Genomic DNA, 24,420 nt, shown 5'->3' with positions numbered 1-24,420 from the left:
AATAAAACAAACAATCTCTTTAATTGTATATTGAAAGAAATAATCTGTACATTCTATGAAAATATTGTATCACAAAAGGACGTTTCATTGAAGGCACTACATTGCTTCAACTGCGGACCACCGCTGCCGTTTAACCGACAAAAATATACACGTATATAAATATCTTTACATTAACTCGACGGCCCAACAGTCACTTACACACTACAACAAAGTGATTGTCAAAAAATAAAGAAATAACAGTACTCCTTAAGATAATCGATTAAATAAGTAAAAATATCGATACAAAAAAAAACAATTCATATGTCAAGTTCACATTAATACTTGCAGTCTTTGATTTCGTTGTGACTACAGCATTAAATTAACATTAATTAAATAATATATTATTTATTACACATCTTCAAACTATTTACAAATATTCGATGAAAAATATAAATATATTCTTTTAATTCGATTAGGAATGCCCTGCGCAGAGCGAAGTAACTAGAGATACCTAACACCGTGCTAGATAAAGTGTGGCAACACTGGCGTTATAGACCAACTGCGGTTAATTCCCGAAATTGAAAGGACGATTTTTGTCATACAAAGTAAAGATTAGAAAAAGCTTGTAAATCAACCAAATAAATCACAACTAGTGTTGATAAATAACTATTGTTGACAGATTTAAACGAGCTCTTTCCAATCCTTAGGACTTTTCCAGCCGTAGACTAATTAAAACAAACTTACTAACTCTTATAAATATGTGTCTATGGTCATGAAAAAGTCCATAAAACCGTCCTTTAACTAAATAATACATAAAGGTTAGTATTAAATACGTTTTCATACACAAACTAGAGAATTATTACTAAAATAACTTCGGAAATTAACCGCAGCCATTGAAACAAGAGTTGTGAAAACGCACTTACGTTTTGACAACTATATTTTGGTCATTATTATATTATCATATAGTTTCATACACGATATAACTCTGGAGATGCAATCAGTATCTTCTTGCGAGCTAAAAACTGCAGTTATAGAAAATTTCTTTATAAAAAAAATTTTTCAATACCCATTTTATAATAATATGCAATAGCCGGGTCCCGGATCTCTCTTTTGTCTCTTTTCTTCCAGATCAAAATGAGCGTGACCGAGGTATTGCCTCGTCTGCTCACTCATACCCGATTTCTGAGGCACATTTAGCGGTAGTCTATCTATTCAATAGCCTTTGCATTAAAAATAAACCACTGCTAAATGTATCTCAGATACCTTGGATAAGTCGGGACCCGGCTAATTGATAAGTAATCATATTTCTACTACAAAGATATGACAATATAATAATGAAATCACTGTTATTTGTAATTAAATCAATTAATAATAATAATCAACGTTTATTGAGATCAGTTGGTATACCAGGGTTGCCAGTGACATGCGAGTGCGTAAAGCCACGATAGTCAAATGAAAACTTAAACGACAATTTGAAATATTATGCAAAAAATATACCAAGTACAATATTTTTAATGGCAATACTTAGACTTGGCGCGTTTCAGGTACGCGTTTGTAACATGCGTAGTTTATTTTTATTACGTTTTTTAAATTATTTTCAGGATAAGGAATTGTACTGATTGATGAATGAACAGTATATAAAATAATTTTATAAGTACGTATATAATCTCGGTATTAAATGTCTTACTTAATAAACGTAGTTTAAGCTCTGATTAGTTATAAAGAAAAGATTTTGACTCATATACAGTTTCAAAATTGAAAGTGACAAAACACTGTATAACTTATCGGAGCTTACACGACGTTTATTACTAAGACAATTAAAGTTTACATACATTATAGATTGACGTCTTTATTCCTTCAATGATTCAGTAGAAGTTTCTATATGAATATTTAATTAAATCGAAGAAATGTCTTAAATATCAGTCAGTACAATTCCTTTCCCAATCCTCCCTTAGTCACTAAATCGGCAATCTTATTATTAGAGAGGCAACATTTAAGTTAAACTTATTCAATGGCAAGACTTTCGAATGTTAGTTAATGAGGGTAGTTTCACAACAAATTTGTCGCTAAACAGTTGCCTTTAAAAGCGAATATTTTCTAAAATGAAGTCGGGGTTTAAAGGGACCTATTTATAAAAAATATTTGCATTCAAAAGCGACTATTTATATTTAAAAAATCGCAACTTTTCAAAAAATTCAAAGCGATTTTTCTGCGACAAAATTGTCGTACTACCCTTAGCCTCGTTTTGCCGCGAAAATAGTCGTTATTTTGTCATCGAAATGCACATTAACCATGGATGAGTATTTTTAAATTTTCGAGTTCATTTTTTTTGGTGATAAACTTAATAATGTTTTTTTAAATAAATTAAAAAATCACTTTCGGATGACAGTCGAAGAAACTTTAAGGCTTTCACGTCGACAACTGGATAAATTGATTCGATTGTGTTGATGTTAATTCAATGATATTGTACGCATGTTTTTACAAGTATGTAATGAATACAAATTGACTATATTTTTTTTTATTATTTGGGAATAAAAAAGGAAGGTATTTGACGAGAATAGAGCTAGAAAGGCCTATAAAATTAAGTGATCCGTAGCTAATCCAAAGTTACTCCCTAAGTTAAGTTTACTCCCGACAGAATCGAATCCGATTGAATGAGATTCGACCTATATCACACATGGTTTAAAACAATCTTAATCAAACTATACTTGACATCATAGTACAATATCATTGAATTAACTTAAAGTATAAATCAGTTTGACGAAAGCCTATAAATACATATCTGGTTAATAATATCGTTTCGTAAACTCATTGTAATCAAGGCACTAGGCGCGTAAGGCACTTTCTCGATCCTTTAATAAATATTTTAACAGACCCCCTTATCAAAAAATATAGTTTCATAGTGTGAATCAGATTTTTTAGAACAATACCAATAAATAAAAAATACAATTGTCTATCTAAATGTGATGCTAATGCCATCTATGATTAACAAAAGTAAGCTGCCACACCTAAATCACTAACTACCCACGTTTTCAAAAATAATCTCTTTAATGAACGCAATATTGTTTTTACTGAAAATTATCTTTTACTGATATAAAACTTTATTGAATCCGATTTAATCGAATTTTACTTTACAATATCTCCAAAGGATTGTCAACAACGATACTGAATGTCAAAATTTCCATATTTTTGTCAACTAAATGTATAGAAATATCTTCTTATATCATTAATAGCTTATAGAAGTGTCAGTTTTAATCTTTACTTAGTTTTAGAAGATCTGGTCGTCACTACTAATGGACGTTTGGTCGATCGACACAAAACTTAGCGATACTTAACTTTTCCGAATTTCGAGCTTTTTAACTCGTTTTCCAGTAATACCAAAAGTAATTCTTAGATATAGATATAAACAACGACTATGCAAAAAAAAATACCAACTTTTACTCAACTTTTTTTCAACTACCCGCATTTCAAAAAAAATCTGATTCACACTGTTATAAGTTTCTCTTACTGGCTAAGTCCGAAGATCTTGAGCGCGTTGAACGCGGTGGCGAGGGCCACGTCCTCGGGGCTCCGGCCCAGGAACCCTGCCACCAGCTCCACGATTGCTGGCAGAGCACACGGCTCGTTACGTTGGAAAGTGCAGTATCTGTTCACGAAGTTCATTGATCTGGAAAACGATACATTATTATTTAATATCGGCAAGATTCTGCTATCCATACTAATATTATAAATGCGAAAGTAACTCTGTCTGTCTATCTGTCTGTCTGCTACTCAATCACGCCTAAACTACTGAACCAATTTGCATGAAATTTGGTATGGAGATATTTTGATACCCGAGAAAGGACATAGGCTATATATCACCACGCTACGACCAAAAGGAGCAGAGTACCAGTCATTAATGTTACAAAAACGAGGAAAAATTTCACCCATTCTCTCTTATTGGACGCAAGCGAAGTTGCGCGGGTCAGCTAGTATTTCATAAAAACAAGCCAACTGTGCAGGACAGTTTTATATTATTTTAAAGGCAATTCTTGCACTAAGAATTGCTCTCGTGTCGCGGGGACTTTTACAAACATAGGAACAAAGTACAACCAGACTCGAAACAATTATGTATTGGTCCATGTAGGAATCGAACCCACGACCTCTCAATGCACTGGTAGTGGCGTGGTGACCACCTTAACTACTGCGCCACAATCCAACCGTTTATCGATGGATTGATTGCTGTGTGTAAGTACATAATAATCAGGTAATCTGAATTCTGACAGTTGTTTTCACACAATTTCTATCACTTTAGGCAGTGAAATTATCTGGCATTTATTAATAAGCTTTCACAGCTCATGAATAACTGGTCCATACAATTATTATTACATACAATAAAATAACAAGTAGTCCATATTTATATAAGTATTATCTCGTTATATCTTATCATGTTATCATAGCGCCCTAATAAATTCGGCTTAAGTAAGACTAACGTTATCGTGATATCCTGTATTATCTGTTATTGAGATAAGAATATCTGTCTATATTTATAATAAAATATAGAACAGAGGTACTTATTTACTTTTTTTAATGCAATAATAAGAAGAAATAATAATGTGTCCTTCTAGCCGCCTAGCCTTTTTCAGTTTTCAGGACTTAATTTACAGTGTCTAAGTGTATGCTCAGTACACAGGTACACTCTCTATTCCTTCACTCTTATAGCCCGCTGGGACGGATAACTTACACGACCAACGAGACGGTCAGGCGTAGAACCAACGGCTATAGATTTGTTTAAAAATCAGCCCAGCTCGAATTGGAGGTAAAACATTGAACTCGTGCACAGCCGCGCGGGTCAGCTAGTATAAACAACGCTGCTACCATTGCGTCGGAAGGTCATGTCTCCGAATCCCACACGGAACAATATTTGAGCGATCCACAATTAGTTTCGGCTCTGGTTGTACATTGTGTCCATTGTTTGTATGTTTGTAAAAGTCCCCGCGACACAAGAGCAATTCTTGTGCGGGTAAAATAAAAAACAAAATAAAAATGCCAACTCACCTCTCAGTCAAAGAGTCTTTAACATGCAGCGGCAATTTCGAGGCCCGCATATTCGGATACATGAACGGCGAATCAGTTTCTACCAGCAACTTATCCAGGGGCAGCAATCTTTCAGATAACAACCTTCTAATCCCTCCATCGGACTTGTCTTTACATATATAACCCGTGATACCGAGGTAAAACCCTTTTTCAATGTATTTTAAACCCTGTTCCACAGAACCGGTGAAGGAATGAATGACCACAGCCGGTAAGCGTGTGCCAAATTCGTCGAGTATTTTAATTAAATCATCTTGCGCTTCTTTTTCGTGGACGAATAGTGGTTTGCGGAGTTCACATGCCATTTCGACCTGGAAACAAAAAGATATATAATTGTATAGCGTGTATCTTTTTGTAAAAGCTGGCAGAAAAATGGTAAAACATTTGCGCTACAGTCTAAAAAGTAAGTAGAGAGCCCCGTATGCAAAGTGGCGAAAATAACAAAATTTTGAACTTCAAGGAGCATTTCTACTTATTTTTGGGCAATAGCTTAGCTAGTCAGATAAATATCCCTTGTCGCGAACGTTCCATAGATGGGACGCTGAGTAAGATTTAAGTTGCACGTCTTCGGATGCGTTAAGAGTCGGTCCCATTTATCAATAAGATATCTAGCAGCAATCCATGTCAGAGGCCTAAAGGCGGGTTGAACTACTTTGAGTCAAGTAACTCGTAATATGAACGAAAGTAAAGAATGTTAGGAACCGTTCTTAAAAATAATTTTGTTTTTAGTAGCTTATTAGAAAGTATATTTAGAGCGGTTTGTTAATTAATTAATTAATGCACTAAGTAAAGTAGACAGTAGTCTAGACGTATTTCGAGATAGTACTGCAAAATATTTACGTTTAATTGTTTTCAGTTTTGAAATATTTGTGGCACAGTGTATTTTTGACACACATACTTACAGTTACAACCGTTACAGAGAGATTAATGAGCAGACGGAAGTTTTTATTTGGGTAAACTAATATGGATGTAAAAGGTTGCCTTTAAAATATGACGAACTAGCTGACCCGCGCAACTTCGCTTGCGTCCCATAAGAGAGAATGGGTGAAATTTTTCCCCGTTTTTGTTACATTTTTTACTGGTACTCTGCTCCTTTTGGTCGTAGCGTGATGATATATAGCCTTTGTCCTATCTCGGGTATCAAAGTATCTCCATACCAAATTTCATGCAAATTGGTTCAGTAGTTTAGGCGTGATTGAGTAGCAGACACAGACAGACAGACAGAGTTACTTTCGCATTTATCATATTAGTATGGATGTATTTTTTGTACACCCAAAAGATCTTAGTAGAAACCAATTCAAGAAATATATTTCAAAAGGAAATCTGCATAATGCATACCTAACAGTCCTATTATATTGGGAGTATCTACGTAAATGGCGAATCGGGAGTGTTTACCCAAAACATTTCATAACCTCTGCTTAAACATAGGGGTCCCGATAAAAATACCTTCAAACTAACATTGGTAGCGAAACGAAGCTGTACTTTATACACCTGCTCTGCCTACACCTTCAGGTATAAAAAGCGCAATAAAGAACCCTTATCATCATGGCTTAGCCTTTCTTCCAAACTATGTTGGAGTCGGCTTCCAGTCTCACCGGATGCAGCTGAATACCAGTGTTTTACATGGAGCGACTGTCTATCTGACCTCCACAACCCAGTTACCTGGGTTATAACACGATACCCTTCGATAAGACTGGTTGTCAGACTTTCAAGCTTCGGACTACTGTTAAAGACTGTCATACTGTGACTGTGACTGTGAATAAAGAACCTTTATACTTACACAAATTTATCATACAAATGATCCCCCTGAACTACCCACTTGTATTAAATTACGTTATAATTACAGTTCCTATTGAATATAAGGTATAGTTTATAAGTCACATTTATATTTTTTTGTATGTTGTTTCTATGTTACTTACATATAAATGTTGTGCATGTCTATAATTGGCGTGAGCACAAGACTTTTATATTTTTGTATACTTTTGTGTTTATGCTGTCGATATGTCAAATCCATACTATCTATACTAATATAATAAAGCTGAAGAGTTTGTTTGTTTGTTTGTTTGTTTGTTTGAACGCGCTAATCTCAGGAACTACTGGTCCGATTTGAAAAATTCTTTCAGTGTTAGATAGCCCATTTATCGAGGAAGGCTATAGGCTATATAACATCACGCTACGGTCATGAGGAGCGGAGAAGCAACGAAAAATGTTACAAAAACGGGGAAAATTTTGACCCATTCTCTTAGGTGACGCAAGCGAAGTTGCGCGGGTCAGCTAGTAATATTATAAATGCGAAAGTAACTCTGTCTGTCTGTCTGCTACTCAATCACGCCTAAACTACTGAACCAAATTGCATGAAATTTGGTATGGAGATACTTTGATACCCGAGAAAGGACATAGGCTATATATCATCACGCTATGACCAAAAGGAGCATAGTACCAGTAAAAAATGTAACAAAAACGGGGAAAAATTTCACCCATTCTCTCTTATTGGACGCAAGCGAAGTTGCGCGGGTCAGCTAGTAAATAAATAAACCCTTCAAGGAATCATCAACAATGTTTGAACAAAGTGAAGGGACGTACAATTTCCCCACACAGCTATTGTTATCACAATTAACGTTATGTACCGCAGTTTAAGTTAATTATAGCGCTAATTAGTAACGCGTTGGCGGCCATAATGCGTTGCCAAATGTACCTAATGTGTGCAACTATACGATTACTGTTCCTAGCTTTACATTGTCAGGTTTTTAATTTCGTGTAACTAATCTTTATATATATAATTCTTCTGTAAGTGTGTATGTCACTGAACTTCTCTTAAACGACTGGACCGATTTTGATGATTTTTTTTGTGTGTGTTCAAGGGGATCTGAGAATGGTTTAGATTCACAATTTTGTCCGCTAGACAATGTTTTTTTAATTAATTTTTAATTTATTAGACAGGAAAACGTTTGTCGGGTCCGCTAGTTATTTTATAAAACTCTAGCGACTTGATCCGCGTGAAAAGATTTCCCAGGGGTAAAAAGTCTTATGTGTCAATCGGTGATAAATTCACCGTGTATATTTCGTTAAAATACGTTCAGTAGGTTGCGTATGAGTACCAAACGTACAATCATACAAATATACATACATTTATATTGTTCAAATTTTCTCATTTACAATTAATTTTCATTAGGTCTAGCAGCCCGGCCGGGTTAACTTTACCAAATTATACTCTTTCCTTCCTCGGGAATACTTTGATATGCCTCAAATCGTAGTACATAGAAAAGGGAGTTATAAAGAAAAATCTTTTTTTTTACATTATCAAACTAATAAGAATTTCTGTTTTTACCATGGTTACTTGTTAGATATCAAAATAAGATCATTTTGTTATACAGTTTTCCAAAAAACGTATAGTGAAGCGATCAAATATCCACAGCTTCGGTGTAAACGTTCAGCGATGGCCGTCAAACGGTCTGGAGCGAGCTATAATTAGCACAGCGTTACTGCCAGTCCTTTGATCAACATAACGAAACGAGATGTTTCCGTGTTACGTTGTTTAAGAGCAGATCTCGAGATTAAGATGTTAATATACCGTTTTATCTTGACTTTCACTAAAAGGAGGAAAATTTTAGTTGTTTTAATTGATATTGTGCTTGGACAGCGTATTAGCTCGGCTTGACTTTTGCCTTGCTATGCCTTGGGCTCTTTTCGCGAGGCATCACAGGATTTTTTTACAGTTGGGTAGGCACCCAAGACAAACAGCAAGCTGACCGTAGCACATTTATAGTGTTACAAAATGGCCTTGATATCCGGAAATATACCGGAATCTATACGATTGCCTGCAGCCAGTAATGACAGATTTAAGTCCCGGTTTTCGTACATATACACTATTGACCCGAAAATTTTAACAACTTGAATATCATAACATCTATCTATACTACAACTGATTTTTTTGAATGAAAAAATGTTTGAGTCAGCCCGGGACCACGGCGAGTGCAACCTGCGCCGAAACGTTAGGCATTTTAAGGTAAAATGCGTGTTCGCGTTAATTCCCGTATTCTATTATACATTAATTGATTTGTTATCCACACTAAAATGATAAATACGAAATTCTGTTTGTCTGTTACGCTTTTACTGCTAAACTGCTTCAACTATTTTGTGTATAAAAAAGAAGGGAGACAGTTGACAACCTGGGACCATAGAATTTTTTTTTCAAAAATCACCCTACTTCTTCTTCATCAGAATCTTCGAACCTGTATAACTCGGTTCAAAGCGACCTTACCGGTTTCGTGCCATACTAACTATTGCTTCAAATGGCTAGGTCTATCGATACATGCCACTTTTTTTTGTTGGCCGGCACTTTGAAAAAAGGCCCAAAATGGATGATCTCCTTTAAAACGCGTAAGCCGCGCGTGTCAGCTAGTTTTGTAATAATGCTACTTCCCACGGTATTGACATTGCTTAAGGTACAAGTTCAATGCCATGGTCATTGCAGATCACTAACGATTAGAATTGCAAAATACTGTGACGATTTTTGTGACTCCATCGCAATACTGGTCGAATTTTAAGTTCAGTACTTGCCCTTCTTATTCAAACTAATATCCTACTAATATTATAAATGCGAAAGTTTGTAAGTGTGAATGGATGGATATGATACATTTGTTACTCTTTCACGAAAAAACGACTGCAGGCATTTTAACGAAATGTAGTGCACATTTCGATTTTATACCACCATCGACTACCGACAACCGGCTAGCCATCGAAAAAATTGTATCAAAATCTGAACAGTGCCTCTGACGGGCGTCGTACGAACTGTTTTGGCAGTACATTTTAAATGTCAAACTTTCGATTTTCGATAGTTCCAAATGTAGAGAATCGCGTTACTGATAGCTGAATAATTAATTATATAGGTTACTTTTTACGCCGCAGGATATTTCACGCGGGCGTCTCGGGCATAAGGTAGCACATACTGGATATAAAATGTTCAAAGGTCAATTGTCTACTTTAAACTGCGTTGTCTGTTGTCCTATCAATATGTGGACAATCATGATAACATGCGGACAAATTGGACAATGGACAGATGCGGGCGGATGAATAGCTTAGCTCAAGGAGTGATGCGCTGGAGTAATGCGTTCGAATAAAGTCATAGTCAGGTATAAAACGCTTTATACGGTATGACAAGATATATGGATGTAAATGAGGCAAGGAAAGTTTTTCAAGCGGCGTTCTTTGGTCTCTGCCCACCCCTATGGGGAAAAAGCGTGATGTTATGCATGTATAACATCTTATATACTGGCTGACCCTCATACAAATTCTCATCCCGGTTTTGAGTCCATTAAGAAGTAATTACAAAAATTTAGTTTGTGTCTTTCTTCGGATATAAACTTGCCAATTTAAGATGGATACATTTCAAACGTTTATTCAATTAGGTACTATTAATTAATATGTATTAGTTGATAACAATTATTTGTTTTGATACATTTGTGTATGGCGAATTAAGTTCATGTACGATAAGAAGGTCATTACCCTATTTAATAGAACATAATTATTAGCTGTTATATGTTATATGGACATATTACACATTACCAATAATAAACTAGCTCATCAGAGAAACTCGCGCTCCGAACGATAGTGTGCGTGTATAGTTTCATCCCCCATAGGGGTAGGGGATTTATGGGGTTATTTTTTTATAAAAAAACTTTGGCTTAGGTCGCCACGCCACTACCATTGCATCGGGAGGTCGAGAGTTCCCACACAGAACAATTATATTATTTGGGCGATCCACAAATATTTGGTCGCCACGCCGCTACCATTACGTCGTGAGTAGTGAATGCAATCCCGATCTCGCGGGATCCCGATCTCGCGAGATCCCGTTCGGGATTTTTTCGGGATCAATCCCGAAGCATAATATTACGAGATCCCGTTCGGGATTGTCGGAGAGGGCATTTTCAGCAGTTGGCTACATTGCAATAGACTTAAGATGCCGATTAGAAGCTCGTACTATTGATACACTTTGTATTTTAAGAGGCTACTTTCAAAATGCCATGTGATTACTTTTTATTTTGATCTCCTGGAGCTACACCTACTTTTTTTGATTATGTTCATGTTATTACACCTGTTAATTATGTTACGTTGTTAGTAATATTGAAAAAATAAAGGCTTTTATTTTCTTTCGAATAATAATTTATTGCATTCACCACACTATCACACACATATTACATTAAACAAGCCGTTCGAATTGTATTATTTTTACTAACTAGACGGGAATGCAATCCCGCGGGATTGATATTTCTGATCGCGAGGGATCTCGAGTTGACGATCTCGAGTCGGGATTGCATTCCCTAGTCGTGAGGTCGTGGTTTCGATTCCCACACGAAATAATTATTTGTGCTATCCACAAATATTTGTTTCGGGTCTGGTTGTACTTTGTATCCGTTGTTTATGTTTCTAAAAGTCCCCGCGACACAATTTAAAATGCAAATAGAAAAAAAAACAGTCGAGAATCGAACCTGCGATCTACAGTCACAAATACTCTGACCACAGAGGCAAATAATGATGCCTCGAACTGTTTACAAATAGATCTAGAGTAAATAGGTCAAGTTTACAGTACATTAAAATAGACAATGAACAATAGATTGAAACCCATTGATTGATGACAATTGTGAGAGTTCATAAGCTATGTTTGGTATTTGAGTTTCAATTGAAATCAATTCTCTGTATTATGCTTCATACTAGTTTATACTTGTTTTGTCATAGAATACTCTCTTTGAAAGATTTTTATCTAATAAAGGACGGCGCGAGGCAGTTTTCTCGTTCTTAAAAAAAAATAGGCTTTATGTTGTCTAGACTTAATAGGTATACAACAAAAAAAGGTTCATTCAAATCCGTCCAGTAGTTCCGGAGAACCGCGTAAGACATACAGACAAACAGACATTTTATTTTTCCGAAATGTGTTCTATTACTGTTCCTAAACCACATTGATTATTTTGTAAATATATTAAATGTAGAGGCACAGCATTTTTTCATTATAGATAGATATAAAAAGATTCTATAGGTAGAATGGTACCAAAGTGTCGGTTGCTGTCCAGACTAGATGGCTATGTTGTTTGGACAACCATGTGTCTAACACCCTGTATCTATGCAGGCAGTTTAATGAGGTCGTAATTAAACCATAAAATAATATTAAACGAGTAATTTATTATTATAAATGATCTATTTTCGTCAAGGTCGTATCGTTTGCCAATAGCTCACCGTATAAGAGGTTGCTAACCTTTATCGGAACACGAACCTATATTAAAACATTCAGTATTTGATCCACATTACTGCTGTTATAAATTCCAACGTCTGTCTGCCACCCCTTTATGGCTAAACTGCTGGACCGATTTTGATAAACTTTTGCATGGTAGCTTCAGGCTACTATGCTACTTTTCGGAAATAAGCCCTAAGGAACAGAAGTGGGGGAAAGCACGAGCAGAGTAGCGCCAATCAGAATGTGTTTAAGGGACTACTGACTACTAAGTCTCAAGTTTGAATCCCGTATCCCCAAAAAATAGCTTCTACGGCTTGAATTTTAAGCTATTGCTTTTAGTTCCGAAATTAAGGTAAGAGTGAAATTGTTTAAACTAGGTACTGATCTTTAATCACCAACATAATTTTCAAAATTATTCACCCATCCAGTGCGGTACCGTATTACCGTCGCTTCACTTCACACAACAGGTGCGTATGTATATTTAAACAACAGAAACAGGTCACAATTGCACCTGACTCAGAACTTGAACGTTGCAAAATGAGGCGTGCTTATATTAGATTGAATTAGGGTTGGCCACTTCACGCAGTACCGAAATTATTGTGTGGTAGTATCGTAATTACCCGGGACAGGGTAACACCTATTCACCTTTTTTTATGTGATGAGCACGAGTAAGTCTGTTTTGAGACTGGATATAAATGACTTATATTCATAATAATATTTATTCAGGAGTATATAAGTGTGTTCATCAGTTTTGCTCTGTTTTATTTGGAATCAGATGGCCGTACATGAGTTGTCCAAAAATAATTATTTGTTTAAATGCAAATATAACTAAATCTCTACCTGTTCGTCTATTCTTCATGACTAAAGTAAACTACTGAATCGATCAGGATAACATCTTGTACTAGAAACCGAACACCCGAGAAAGGATTTAGGAGGATAATTTTGCTGCCGGAAATCCTACGGTAACCGAAAATATGCGAGTAATGTCACATAACTATAGTCGAACCGGACAAGAGTTAATAGTTTCAGCATGATAAGAGGTTGCTGACTTAACTATTTGAGGAAAACGGTACGGATAGCAGCCCTATTCTGAAGACAATATGCAGAATATTAGCAATCAAGGCGAGACACGTGTGACGTCATCGTTTATTAATGTTACTCAAGCATGTAAATGTGACGATTTCCTCTTAAATTTTAACAACAGATTTCTAGCTGTAAAAGGTATGTTATTACATACTGGCAATGGACGAAAATAAATTCTACGGTAGTCTCAATGAGGCAAGGTGTATCTGTAGAGGCACTGGTGTCTTTTCAGGTCAGGGCGGATATTTAGTAGTAACACCTCATAACCTTGTCATTCTTTCCCTAGGAAAGACGAGCATCAAAAGGGACATAATAAACTTTTCTATATAATCTGTTGATAATGATCAATATTCTACCGAACGTGATAAAAATCCGTGCAGGAATTATTGCATTAAAGAAAAACAAACAAAGATCCATGTATTTCTGTTCGATCACGTCAAAACTACCTAACATATTTTGACGAAACTTGGCAGTATTGTAACTTATAACCCCGAAACAACACATAACCTACACAAATACTATCCTACATCCGTAAGCCACTCAAAAACGCGGGCGGAGTCGCGGATCAAACCTAGTTGGTATTTAACTAAAGCGATCGAGTGTTTCATGAGTAGTCGTTCAACGCACTTGTACTAATATACAGCATTGATCGTTCAATGTCAATGCATTCATCACTATTTTCGTGATTTCACCTTTTTGTATCGGCGAGAGTAGAACGATCGATTGTTTACTTATTTGGTACTATTATTGTCGTAAAAAAGGAATAAAATTATCTTCATACTTTATTATAAAACCAAGTTTCCAGTCACCTCTGTTTTCAGTTAACTAAAATTTTAAACTGCTTTAGGGTTTTGAAGGGTTACGTTAAAAGTCAATCCTGGTTGTTATCTATCAACATAACGTTTAGGGATATCAGGTGGCTTGAAGAACTCTGACACTAAGTTGACCACTAACCATACGATAAGTGAATGAAGTCCTCGCAGAATTAGATTCTAAATCGATCGAGTTTGTTTCGAACTAAAGCTAATTGTAATTTATTAACATAGCTAAAGCATGATCGACCGAGTTCACAATATAAAACAGAATCCGCTTATAAGTCTAACAAAAATAAAAACACATCGAAATGCTCCTCCTTCTTAATCTTCTAATATATAAAATTCTCACGTCATAGTTTTCGTTGCCATACACCTCCGAAACGGCTTGACCGATTCTAATGAAATTTTGTGAGCATATTGAGTAGGTCTGAGAATCGGCCAAAATCCCATAAGTGACACTTTTTTTTTAATTTATATAGCCAAGCAACGTTTGCCGGGTCAGCTAGTATTAGTATATCAAAACGCAGTAACACAAAGATGGACATTTAAATATAAATAGGATAAAAGACATCTTGAGTTATTATATAAAAGATTCGAGCATCCATTCTCGTTTTGTAAAGCGGATATTAACATCCGTTCAGAAACGTGCCTTATGAGATGCGCCGGGAAAACCTTTTATTTTTTTATTTTATTTATATTGTGTGTATTCTTAAACGAATAAAAGAGATATTTATGAGTTTCGAATAAAGATGACAGAACCTGTGGTCTACGCTGCAGTGTACACTACGATCACGAGGTTTTGCATTTGATTCTCGGGTCGGGTTTATTATAATTTATATATTAGAATGTTTTTAATAGTAGCTTAAAATAGGTAAGTGTCCGGTATATGGCAATAAGCTCGCCCCCTATTACATGAAACGAACATTGTAAACGGCGAAACGGGAGTTTATTTCATATACCTCTGCCCTATAAATTTGGGTATATCAGGCTGTCGAATTCAAAAAATACTACTGCGAATGAATCTTCTAGTACATTCAATTCCTTAAAAATAATACATTTTTATTTCTTAACCATTTTATATCGTGCTATGTATCTTTCTTGTGTGTCTCTTTGCTGGTTTAACTAAATACACTTTCTTCTTTCTTTTCTTTCAATTATTCAAACCACTTTTGTTAAGCGTCAAATAGTCTTAAAACTGAGTTCAAGTAGTCGTTTTTCATATTGTGTGCATAGTTTCTCTCTAGAAATAGTGTGAAGCTACTGCAGATGCGAGTGCACTAGTATTTTGGCACAGTGCCAAGTTACATTCACTACATACTGACTATTAACGGTTCTATGGTAGAATATGTATAAAGTCTTAGGTTCCTTAAATTACTGTGAAGATTAAGTTGTTGTGAGCTGATTTGGTCATTAACTATGATAGCAAAAGACTTAGGCCCAGTCAACTAGTATATCTACGTCAATTGAATCCATTTGACGTATACTAGTTCTCAACTGAGATACGTAATACGCATACAGTGCTTAATCTATACTAATATTATAATCTACACTTAATATTATAAAGCTGAAGAGTTTGTTTGTCTGTTTGTTTGTTTGAACGCGCTAATCTCAGGAACTACTGGTCCGATTTGAAAAATTCTTTCAGTGTTAGATAGCTCATTTATCGAGGAAGGCTATAGGCTATATATCATCACGCTACGACCAATAGAAGCAGAGCACCAGTAAAAAATGTTACAAAAAAGGGGAAAAAATTAACGCATTCTCTTTTATGTGACGCAAGCGAAGTTGCGCAGGTCAGCTAGTGGATTATAATAAGAAATCATAGACGCCAACGTTCTACGTGCCTTTGGCTTAACAAAAAGACAACGCATTTCGTGGTCAGTCTTCGAGTCTCTATATACTAGTGTGTAGGTTTGCTGTTACCAAGATTTACAGAACAAAACGGACAAACAAAATGACTTAATACAAGATGATTCACGCGAGAGTATTCCCGAGTATTAGTAGGTAGAATGTATTTATATTGAACACTGGATCGATGTGGGATAGGTGACATCATCCGACGCGCGTCATCGCTATTTCACAGAAGCACCTATTTCAATGTACAAGAATGTATGCTTGTAAATTAACGGAAAAGCTTCTATGCCATTTAATGGCAATACCGGGAAAAGAGGTTCAAAAATTATATACACGAATTAATGTTCTTTTGAATGGATTGTGTAAAAGAAGACATAGAAATGAAAATGGTTAAGACGTTGACGGCTGATATACATAGATGGGTATAAGAAAAGACTATGTCTCGACCCTATTTGATGACGGATAAGTGTAAGACAATGATTATGATGATGATGGATGTGTAATAATTTTGTGTAATATAAAGTTTCGCAAGCGTTCTTAGCAACGAATACGACAAACGTTAATGCGCAGATTACGGTCTTATTTAAAAATGTTGAGACAATTTCCGTGGACACTTAATTTCGGGCACCTCAAAAGGATCGGCAGTAACATAGAAAGGTCTGTAGAAAAGTTCCAAACGGAGATAGCTAGACGAGCAAGAAATGCCATGGCTTATTAGCGGAGCACGGAAAGGGGCTGAAGAACAGCTAAATAAAGAAAAAAGGAGTAGGGGTCCTTACCTGTCGTTTGAACACGTCTCTCTGCACATGGGGCTCGGAGAAGTCTTTGCTGTAGTTGAGGCCGCACTCGCCGACCGCCACGCACTCCGGCGCAGCGGCGATCTCGTGCAGCTCGCCCCACATGTCTTCCTCTATCATGGACTTGGCATCGTGTGGATGTACACCTGCATACAAAACCTTCAATAAACATCCTACCAATAAGGCTAAGGTCAAAGATAATATGTTTTTACAACACAAAGTACAACCAGACCCGAAATGTGGAATAATTGTTCCGTGTGGAAATCGAACCCGCGACCTTCCGACGCAATGGTAGCGGTTTGGCGACCTTATCCACTGCGTCACGGAAGCAGTCAGAAAAATGTATGAAAAAACGTAAATGTGTACGTAATATCACGCCTTCTTCAAAAGTACCAAAAGCAGTTGGAAAGGAATGTTACTGAAGGACAAACGTTAGGAAAAGTTTTACAAAGATCATCTAGATTAAATAGTACAATAAATATCTTGAAAGACTAGAAAATAGAATATATTTTTTTGCACTGAAAATAAAACTAAACAGTTACAGTTATATCTCAAATTTCTCTTTACATAATACTCATTAAAAACGTAATAGCAGTTCTATATAAATCAGTTTCTAGCCGTTTGAATGATGAATGGCTGTCAGAACGCACAATCAATCATCACATTCAAATAATCGGGAAATTTTATAAAAATGTGTAGAAATATAATTTTAATTATTTTAGTTAATTGTTGGCGCTGTCGGTAGCGTATCCGACTGCTGATCATGAGGTCTCGAGTATAATCCCCGGGTCAGACAAAGAACTATAAGTATTTTCTTATCTACGAGTATATCAGAATACTTCTCTATCACAGATTTTTAGAACTACTACTCGAAAAGTAACAATAGGCTAGTTGACTACCAGTCAAGTCAGTACTCTTTTTCGCTGCGATCGATTAAGTACCTAAGGTTTCAGTCTGTAATAACTTTCAAACATAACTAACGAAAAAAAAGTTTGCAATGATCGTACCAGGTGGCGTTCTCTGGTCTCTGCTTACTCCTATGGGAAAAAGGCGCGATTGTTTGAATGTATGTATGGAGTATGAGAAATATGGATGAACCTCGTACAAATTTCATAATTTTTAATCAGTCTATTTATGCTTACCCTATTATTTTTATGGCAGTCTGCGTAATCACCATAAAACAAGTGAAACTACGGGGCACAGTTAGTTTATCATATTATGCGCATAACGCATAGAGAGAGCTAAACAGTAATGTTCAACGTAAAAGTGGGGCAATTAGTTTATATAGCGTTTAATTAAATATTTGAATACTAATCGTAAGGAAATGTACATCAAGCTTGTTAAAAAACTGGGTTAAGTTTTGATAAATATTAATTTCACTAACTAGGTATTTACTTTGTATTTTTAAAATACTGTAACTTTATGTCTATTGCGAATTAGTCTGGTACAGTAAGGGTTCCGTACCATTATAACAACGGCAAAAAAACAACACGTTTGTCGTATGGGAACTCCCTTAAATATTTATTTTATACGTTTTTTTTTAAGATATTTGTTTCTATAGCGGCAGCAGATAAGCAATATCCATGAAAATTTCACCTGTCTAACTATCACGATTCATGAGACCTGGGCCAGACGTAAGATTATGGCGTGTCAATCCGTTCCTTCCTCTTGCTTACCCCATAACTCAGCCCGTATATTATTTCACCATAATACGAAATTGATAGAGAATTTGATTCAACATATCGATAATTTAAACATTCTTTTGATGCTAATAGATTAATCGAGGTAATTATCACTTCGATGGATGTACGTAGGTATGTTTGTCACTCTTTTACGTAAAAACTACTGAACGTATTTTGATAAAATTTACCACGGGCAAAATTTTCATACATGAAATCCCGCCTTATTACCGTGGGGGTAGGTTACCTTAGGCCGAAAGCTAGTAAATTATAAAATTTATCAAAAATACTGTTGTTATTATCTTCTAACGTAAACCAAGTTATATTAAATGTCATGTGAAACACGGTCAATTGTTGAGATTGCGCGAAATTAAATTTATTACTTTAAAAGCGAAAGTGCACGTGTCGTAACATCAACTCCGTAGAATGATTATGCAACTAATACACTTGGACTGGGTAACAATAGATCACTGGATTACAGTGGCCATTTTTTTGACTGCAATTTTAGCGCGTTTAGTAGAAGTATGATGCACCCTGTACACATTTGTCTAACAGTCTAAAGACCGACAATAGATCGACACCGGAGACTGCGACCGTAATTTTACTTTGAACCGATCCCTACAAACTTCCTTAATCCTCACGCCCATAGCCAGTTGCGCTCACCGGTCGGTGTACGATCTGTGGGTTAAGTAACCCTTGGCGCGGTCACTCCATAGATGGGTGATCGCATAGTGGTATTTGAACTGGGCGTCTCCGTGCTTCGGAGGGCACGTTAAAAGTCGGTCCCGGTTATCTACTACTATAACAGTCGTTAAGCCATGTCAAAGGCCTTCGGGCGGCTTGAACAACTTTGACACTAGGTTGACCACTAACCATACGATAAGAAGAAATCTTACAGAGCGATCAATTACGAGTACTACGCCCCTAACCTCTTATAAGGACTTCTCAAATCGACCTATATGAAAAAGCGATTACAATTATTATAAATTGTAGCAAAATAAGCATTTGGCTAGACGTGAAGATGGAAGGTGGACCAAAGCAATAACTGAATGGCGATCATGAAATGGGCAAAGGTCAGAAGGAAGGCCCCCAACTAGATGGTCGGACGACATCGTTAAATGTGCAGGGATGCTATAGATGAGATAAGTGAAGGATCATATCTTGTGGCGTACTGAAGAGAAGGCCTAACAATAACTGTAGGTGAAAACTGGCTGATTAGATAGGTGGATACATAAATAGATAGAACTAGATGACCCGCGCAACTTCGCTTGCGTTACATAAGAGAGATTTTTGTAACATTTTTTACTGGTACTCTGCTCCTATTAGTTGTAGCGTGATGTGCGAGTTGTAGCGTGTGATATAACCTTCATCGATAAATAGGCTATCTAACACTGAAAAAAATTTTCGAATCGGACCAGTAGTTACTGAGATTAGCGCGTTCAAACAGACAAACAAACAAACAAACTCTTCAGTTTTATAATATTAGTATAGATGACACATAGATAGATAGATAGAAGCATCTGTTATCAATCTTACCGGCTGTAGAGTATATAGTGCTGGGATAAAGGCGGGTCAGTCTTAGGGCTTCTTTGCTGTTCCTCACTGATGTTCCTGTGACCATGATCTTTTGGACTCCTGTGAACAACACATTTTATTAACAGGATCCTGCATAACCCATTACTATCCTACTGCTGGGAGAAAGTCTCCTGCCGAAATGAGGAAGGAACTAACTCATTAATTCAATCAATTAGTAGAATAGTTATTTTAACCATGCTTTCATGGCAGTGGTGTATCTCTTCTGAAAGAACGCGAGAAGGAAAGCTATCTGTTTGAGTACGCGCGGTTTAACTTTGCTTGATTGAACATAGCAAGAATTGAAGAAGCGTTTTTCGTCGTCTGCACAGTAGCATGCAGCTATATTCAGACACACAAAGATTTCCCGGGCAAATAACATGCGAACGAAGTCGCAAACAGCGACTACTTAGAGTACACTTTTACATAGAGGCAACATTTTATTCGAAACTTGTAACAAAACGCAAAGTTGCTCAGATTTTGAAAAGGTAGGTAATATGAATGAGAAATGTTCAAAACATTATGTAGAGTTAAAACAATGTCTCAATTTTTGTATTATTTAACGTCTGTAATAATTGTTCTTTATGAAGTGTATAAAATGAACAATAGGAGTGAAATTGTTCACAGACTTGTTGCTAACCACAAGTGTGACTAGTCTAGCCTACAAATTATAGTCTGTTATTCTTTCATGCGAAACTACTGTATTGATTTTGATAACATTTAGCACCATTGGGAATCGAACCCGCGACAATGCAATTGTAACGGCGGGAGGTCGCGCTAGCTAAACAACAGCGCCATAGAGGCAGTAAATTTACCGTGTAAGATTTAAAAAACAGCATCGCTATATATAAGAAATCAAACCTTAGACTTGTCATGCATCAATCACGTCTACTCAATAGTCACAATACAGATAAATCATCTGATATTACATTAGTACACAAACAAAGTCTGTTTATCAACAGACTAACATGTTGTTTTGTAATTAACATGACTATTACTAATGCATTAGTCATTTATTAATTATTATAACTTATCTGGTACAGACTCACAAATATACACTGAGCCTCATTGAAACTCACCAACACACATTCATACATTTTGCAATTCTTTTCCCATTGGAAAAGCAAAGCCATAAATTTTTTTATCTCATTCACTTCCATATTGTAGTTGTTAGCTGCCAGTTACATGTGCTATATAGGAGGATTCAACGAAAAATGTTTCTTGCCATAATTCCCCTAATTTAGAAACTTTAATTAATATATTTTCTACAACATTTCTTCATACATCTTCGATACTACATTTTTTTTTAAAGAAAGTGCAAAACAGGTGTCTTCATTGCTTTTTAATAACCTTTTATTAAGGTTTAAAATTAAGAAATATAGTAGGACTATTAGCCATTTTTAAGGACATAGTTTTTACACACAAATCTTGACAGAAAAAAAAACATATGAATGCTCTAGTATTTAATATTAGTAGGGAAGGATGTAGAGTAATTTGTTTAACCTTCTAAATAAATTGCATTAGTAATTAAATAGCTGCAATTTGTTTTTAATATACAACTATGCTGTTATTTTATTTAGTTATGTTGTTTTCTGCTGTTTATACACCTTACAGGTGTGTTCAAAATTATTGTATGGTATGTACTTAGGTAACACTTTCCTGTATTCAAGTTTTCTAATGTAAAACTCACTCATATATCATTGCACATAGACATAAAAATTGTGCACATTCCAACAATAAAAAAAGTCATTCAGCATGACAATAACCCACTAACTCGCAAGGAATTCAATGTGCAATCATTTTAAATGAATAAATTACTTTATACACGACTGTAGTTACTCGTAACACTGAATCACTTGGGTGATACACGCAACCGTACATATGTTTTTTTTTTGCTCACAAAATTATAACCAACCTGCATCTTTTGCCCTTTGCACGACAGAATCGAGATCACGGCCGTATTTCTTGTTTGTCAAGTTCGCGCCAATGTCGATTACAATAAGATTCTCGTAACAACCCTTCAGTTGTTCAGATATCGGAGTTTCTTCAGACGTCATTCTTGGTTTTGTATGAAGCTTATTAAACGGTGTTTACCTGCAAATTGAGGCCACATTTAATAATTTTTTCTTAATTTCAGAGTAAAGCGGTCCGTAAAGACGACACTTACAAATTGTATCAAACACTCCTGCTAAATAAGCCCCTTTAATTTTTATGACTAGTCGAAAGGTTCACCCTCTTCACTGAGCTGCCACCATGTTTTTGTGGCCAGTTTTTCTTGACGCACGTCAAATTAATGTGTCAAGTGGCTCGTTTTATACAGCCATATGATTGGCTAAAAGTAACATTCACCGCATGGCCCATAGGCTGTTATGTAAACACAAAAAAATAGGCCAAACGCACTTAACGTTTTATTTTTCATCAGTAAATAAATTTTATTAGCAAACTTTTTATGATACGATCAAAAATATTTTATACATAATTTTCATTCTTTTTTTAGAGATATAGAGGAACAGAAAAAGTTAAAAATGTGTTTTTCAAATATCATGTTATTTGTAACTAAACGCATACGAAACAATCGAAAACCTGCTACCTACAGAAAGCTTAGATAAGAAGTCTATCTATCTATCTATCCGACCGATTTCGGCCATGGCGACCACTTCACCTTCTAATTAAGTCGGCGCTGATGCGCACGCAGATGGCTTATATAGCCAATTTTATTAGAAAATTCACGTGTGCAGTCATAAGTAAAAAGTAACAATCAAATAAATAAATAACTATAGTAGATTGAAATAACATTTGAATTTCTCAATACCGTATTTAATATATATAATTATTTCTTATTTTAAAATATTTTTAATTTTTGTAATGTGCAGTCACTTTGTTAAGAAACCTACATATTATGATTTTGTTGTGGGAAATTCGGAACGCTCCAAAACATTGACAGCTGTTTCTTTGTTTTTATTATACGACCAGATTAAGAAGTCCCAACCAGTCAGGCATTCTATGTAATTTTCTTCGATTTCTACAAAATAAGTGATCTTCCTAAATACTTTGGGTTGTACGAATCCAGAATACGCTGTCAGTTGTAATAAAAATTTCATAACCTCAGGAACAAAAATACTACTTCCTGTTGTTCCTGGTATATTACGAAGTAAATAGACGGAAATTCAAAATTATTGCAAACATGAAAACCAAGTCGTTTGTTTCTAGAAACTTAGTCTTCATAGTCATGGTGCCTATGCTGATAGGGGCTCATTATACCTGGTACAGACTCCAACAAGTTGACTCTTTGGTGACCGCCGAGGAACGGAACAAGTTGCCGATAACGAGAGTAATTGCACAAATTATTTAACTCTTACTTCATTATGTAATAATTTATTATGTTATCAAAATATAGTATGTACCTTCCCAAGTATTTCCAGAAGTTTGTCTTAATTTGGTGGCTTCTTGTTTCATAATGCGTCGTCATTATTACATATTGCTTAAAAGTCTAGGACTGGCATTTTAAATGTAAATTACTATTATAACATACTTATTATTTGTGCATTTATAATGGATTATTGATTGTTATTTTAGTTTAAGCTGTGTTTTTTGTCGGGTGTTTGTATAAAATTTGGTAAACATTGTGCAACATTTATTTCGTTTAGATGAATAGAGATGTTCTTTAGCCAAATAAATTATCTGATGCTACTTAATTCTCTAGCAACAGATGCATACAGGACAATGATGACATTCCCTAAAAAAAGTACTAGGGTCAAAAAAAAATACAGTTGGAGCTGAAAACTGAATTTATTTATTTTTCTTTTTTTTTGTTTCAGGCAATTCAAAATATGACCTTTTCAAAAGATTGATGTCAAAGCACTTTCATTCATGTAAATAAGACTTATTTTAAGCAAATTGAAGTCAAGTAAATTTAAGGTGCAACAAAAATACATAAAAATTGTAATATTAACAAATAATGTAGAATAAAGTAATGGTTAATTATGTCTTTTTTTTTATTAAAAAACTAGTGAAATTAGTAAGTACAGTTCTGTCCAAACACAAAGCCAAATTATTATCATACTTCAGCCAACTATCACTTCATACCTATGTTGTTAAAAACCTATATGAAAGATACTCAGCAAATTTTTGAATTTATTGTGAACAAACACACAGACTCACGTAAAGTAAGTTATGTTTCTAAAGAATCCTCAGTTATGCAGATATTTATTTAAAGAGGGAGAACGTGTACATGTGTGTCCCTGTGATGTGGTTGGTAGTGTATCTGACTGCTGATTAGGTATGTCTGAGGGCTCCTACAAACACTACCGGCGCTGGTTGAGCCGCCGGCATGGCCGCCT

At 35.5% G+C, this 24,420-nt stretch overlaps 1 protein-coding gene and 1 long non-coding RNA gene across 2 annotated transcripts; one reads left to right on the top strand and one right to left on the bottom strand.

Moving 5' to 3' along the window:
- Nucleotides 1-14: 14 nt before the first annotated feature.
- Nucleotides 15-22,396, bottom strand: LOC142981263 (3'-5' ssDNA/RNA exonuclease TatD). The gene is made up of 6 exons (XM_076127058.1): nucleotides 22,248-22,396; nucleotides 21,996-22,174; nucleotides 20,045-20,143; nucleotides 16,812-16,975; nucleotides 5,017-5,363; nucleotides 15-3,646 (listed from the first exon to the last, which is right to left on the bottom strand). The coding sequence occupies exons 2-6, from the start codon at nucleotides 22,135-22,137 to the stop codon at nucleotides 3,484-3,486; spliced, it is 915 nt and encodes a 304-aa protein (XP_075983173.1). The 5' UTR covers nucleotides 22,138-22,174; nucleotides 22,248-22,396; the 3' UTR covers nucleotides 15-3,483.
- A 668-nt stretch (nucleotides 22,397-23,064) lies between these two features.
- On the top strand, nucleotides 23,065-24,064 carry LOC142981038 (uncharacterized). The gene is made up of 2 exons (XR_012959915.1): nucleotides 23,065-23,411; nucleotides 23,899-24,064. It is a non-coding gene; the product is annotated as an uncharacterized LOC142981038 (long non-coding RNA).
- The last annotated feature ends 356 nt before the right edge of the window (nucleotides 24,065-24,420 follow it).

Source organism: Anticarsia gemmatalis, chromosome 19, assembly GCF_050436995.1.
Source record: "Anticarsia gemmatalis isolate Benzon Research Colony breed Stoneville strain chromosome 19, ilAntGemm2 primary, whole genome shotgun sequence".
NCBI lineage: Eukaryota > Metazoa > Arthropoda > Insecta > Lepidoptera > Erebidae > Anticarsia > Anticarsia gemmatalis.
The sequence above is the reverse complement of the archived record's forward strand: the minus strand, read 5'-3'. Positions and strand labels throughout refer to the sequence as shown.

What these genes read in the sequence shown, in the direction of transcription:
- LOC142981263 (XM_076127058.1), bottom strand. Translation starts at nt 22,137, where the DNA reads ATGACGTCTGAAGAAACTCCGATATCTGAACAACTGAAGGGTTGTTAC. An exon ending in GCAAAGGGCAAAAGATGCAG is followed by an intron (nt 20,144 to 21,995) that starts GTTGGTTATAAT and finishes TGTTGTTCACAG; the next exon opens with GAGTCCAAAAGATCATGGTC. An exon ending in GAGACGTGTTCAAACGACAG is followed by an intron (nt 5,364 to 16,811) that starts GTAAGGACCCCT and finishes TTTTGTTTCCAG; the next exon opens with GTCGAAATGGCATGTGAACT.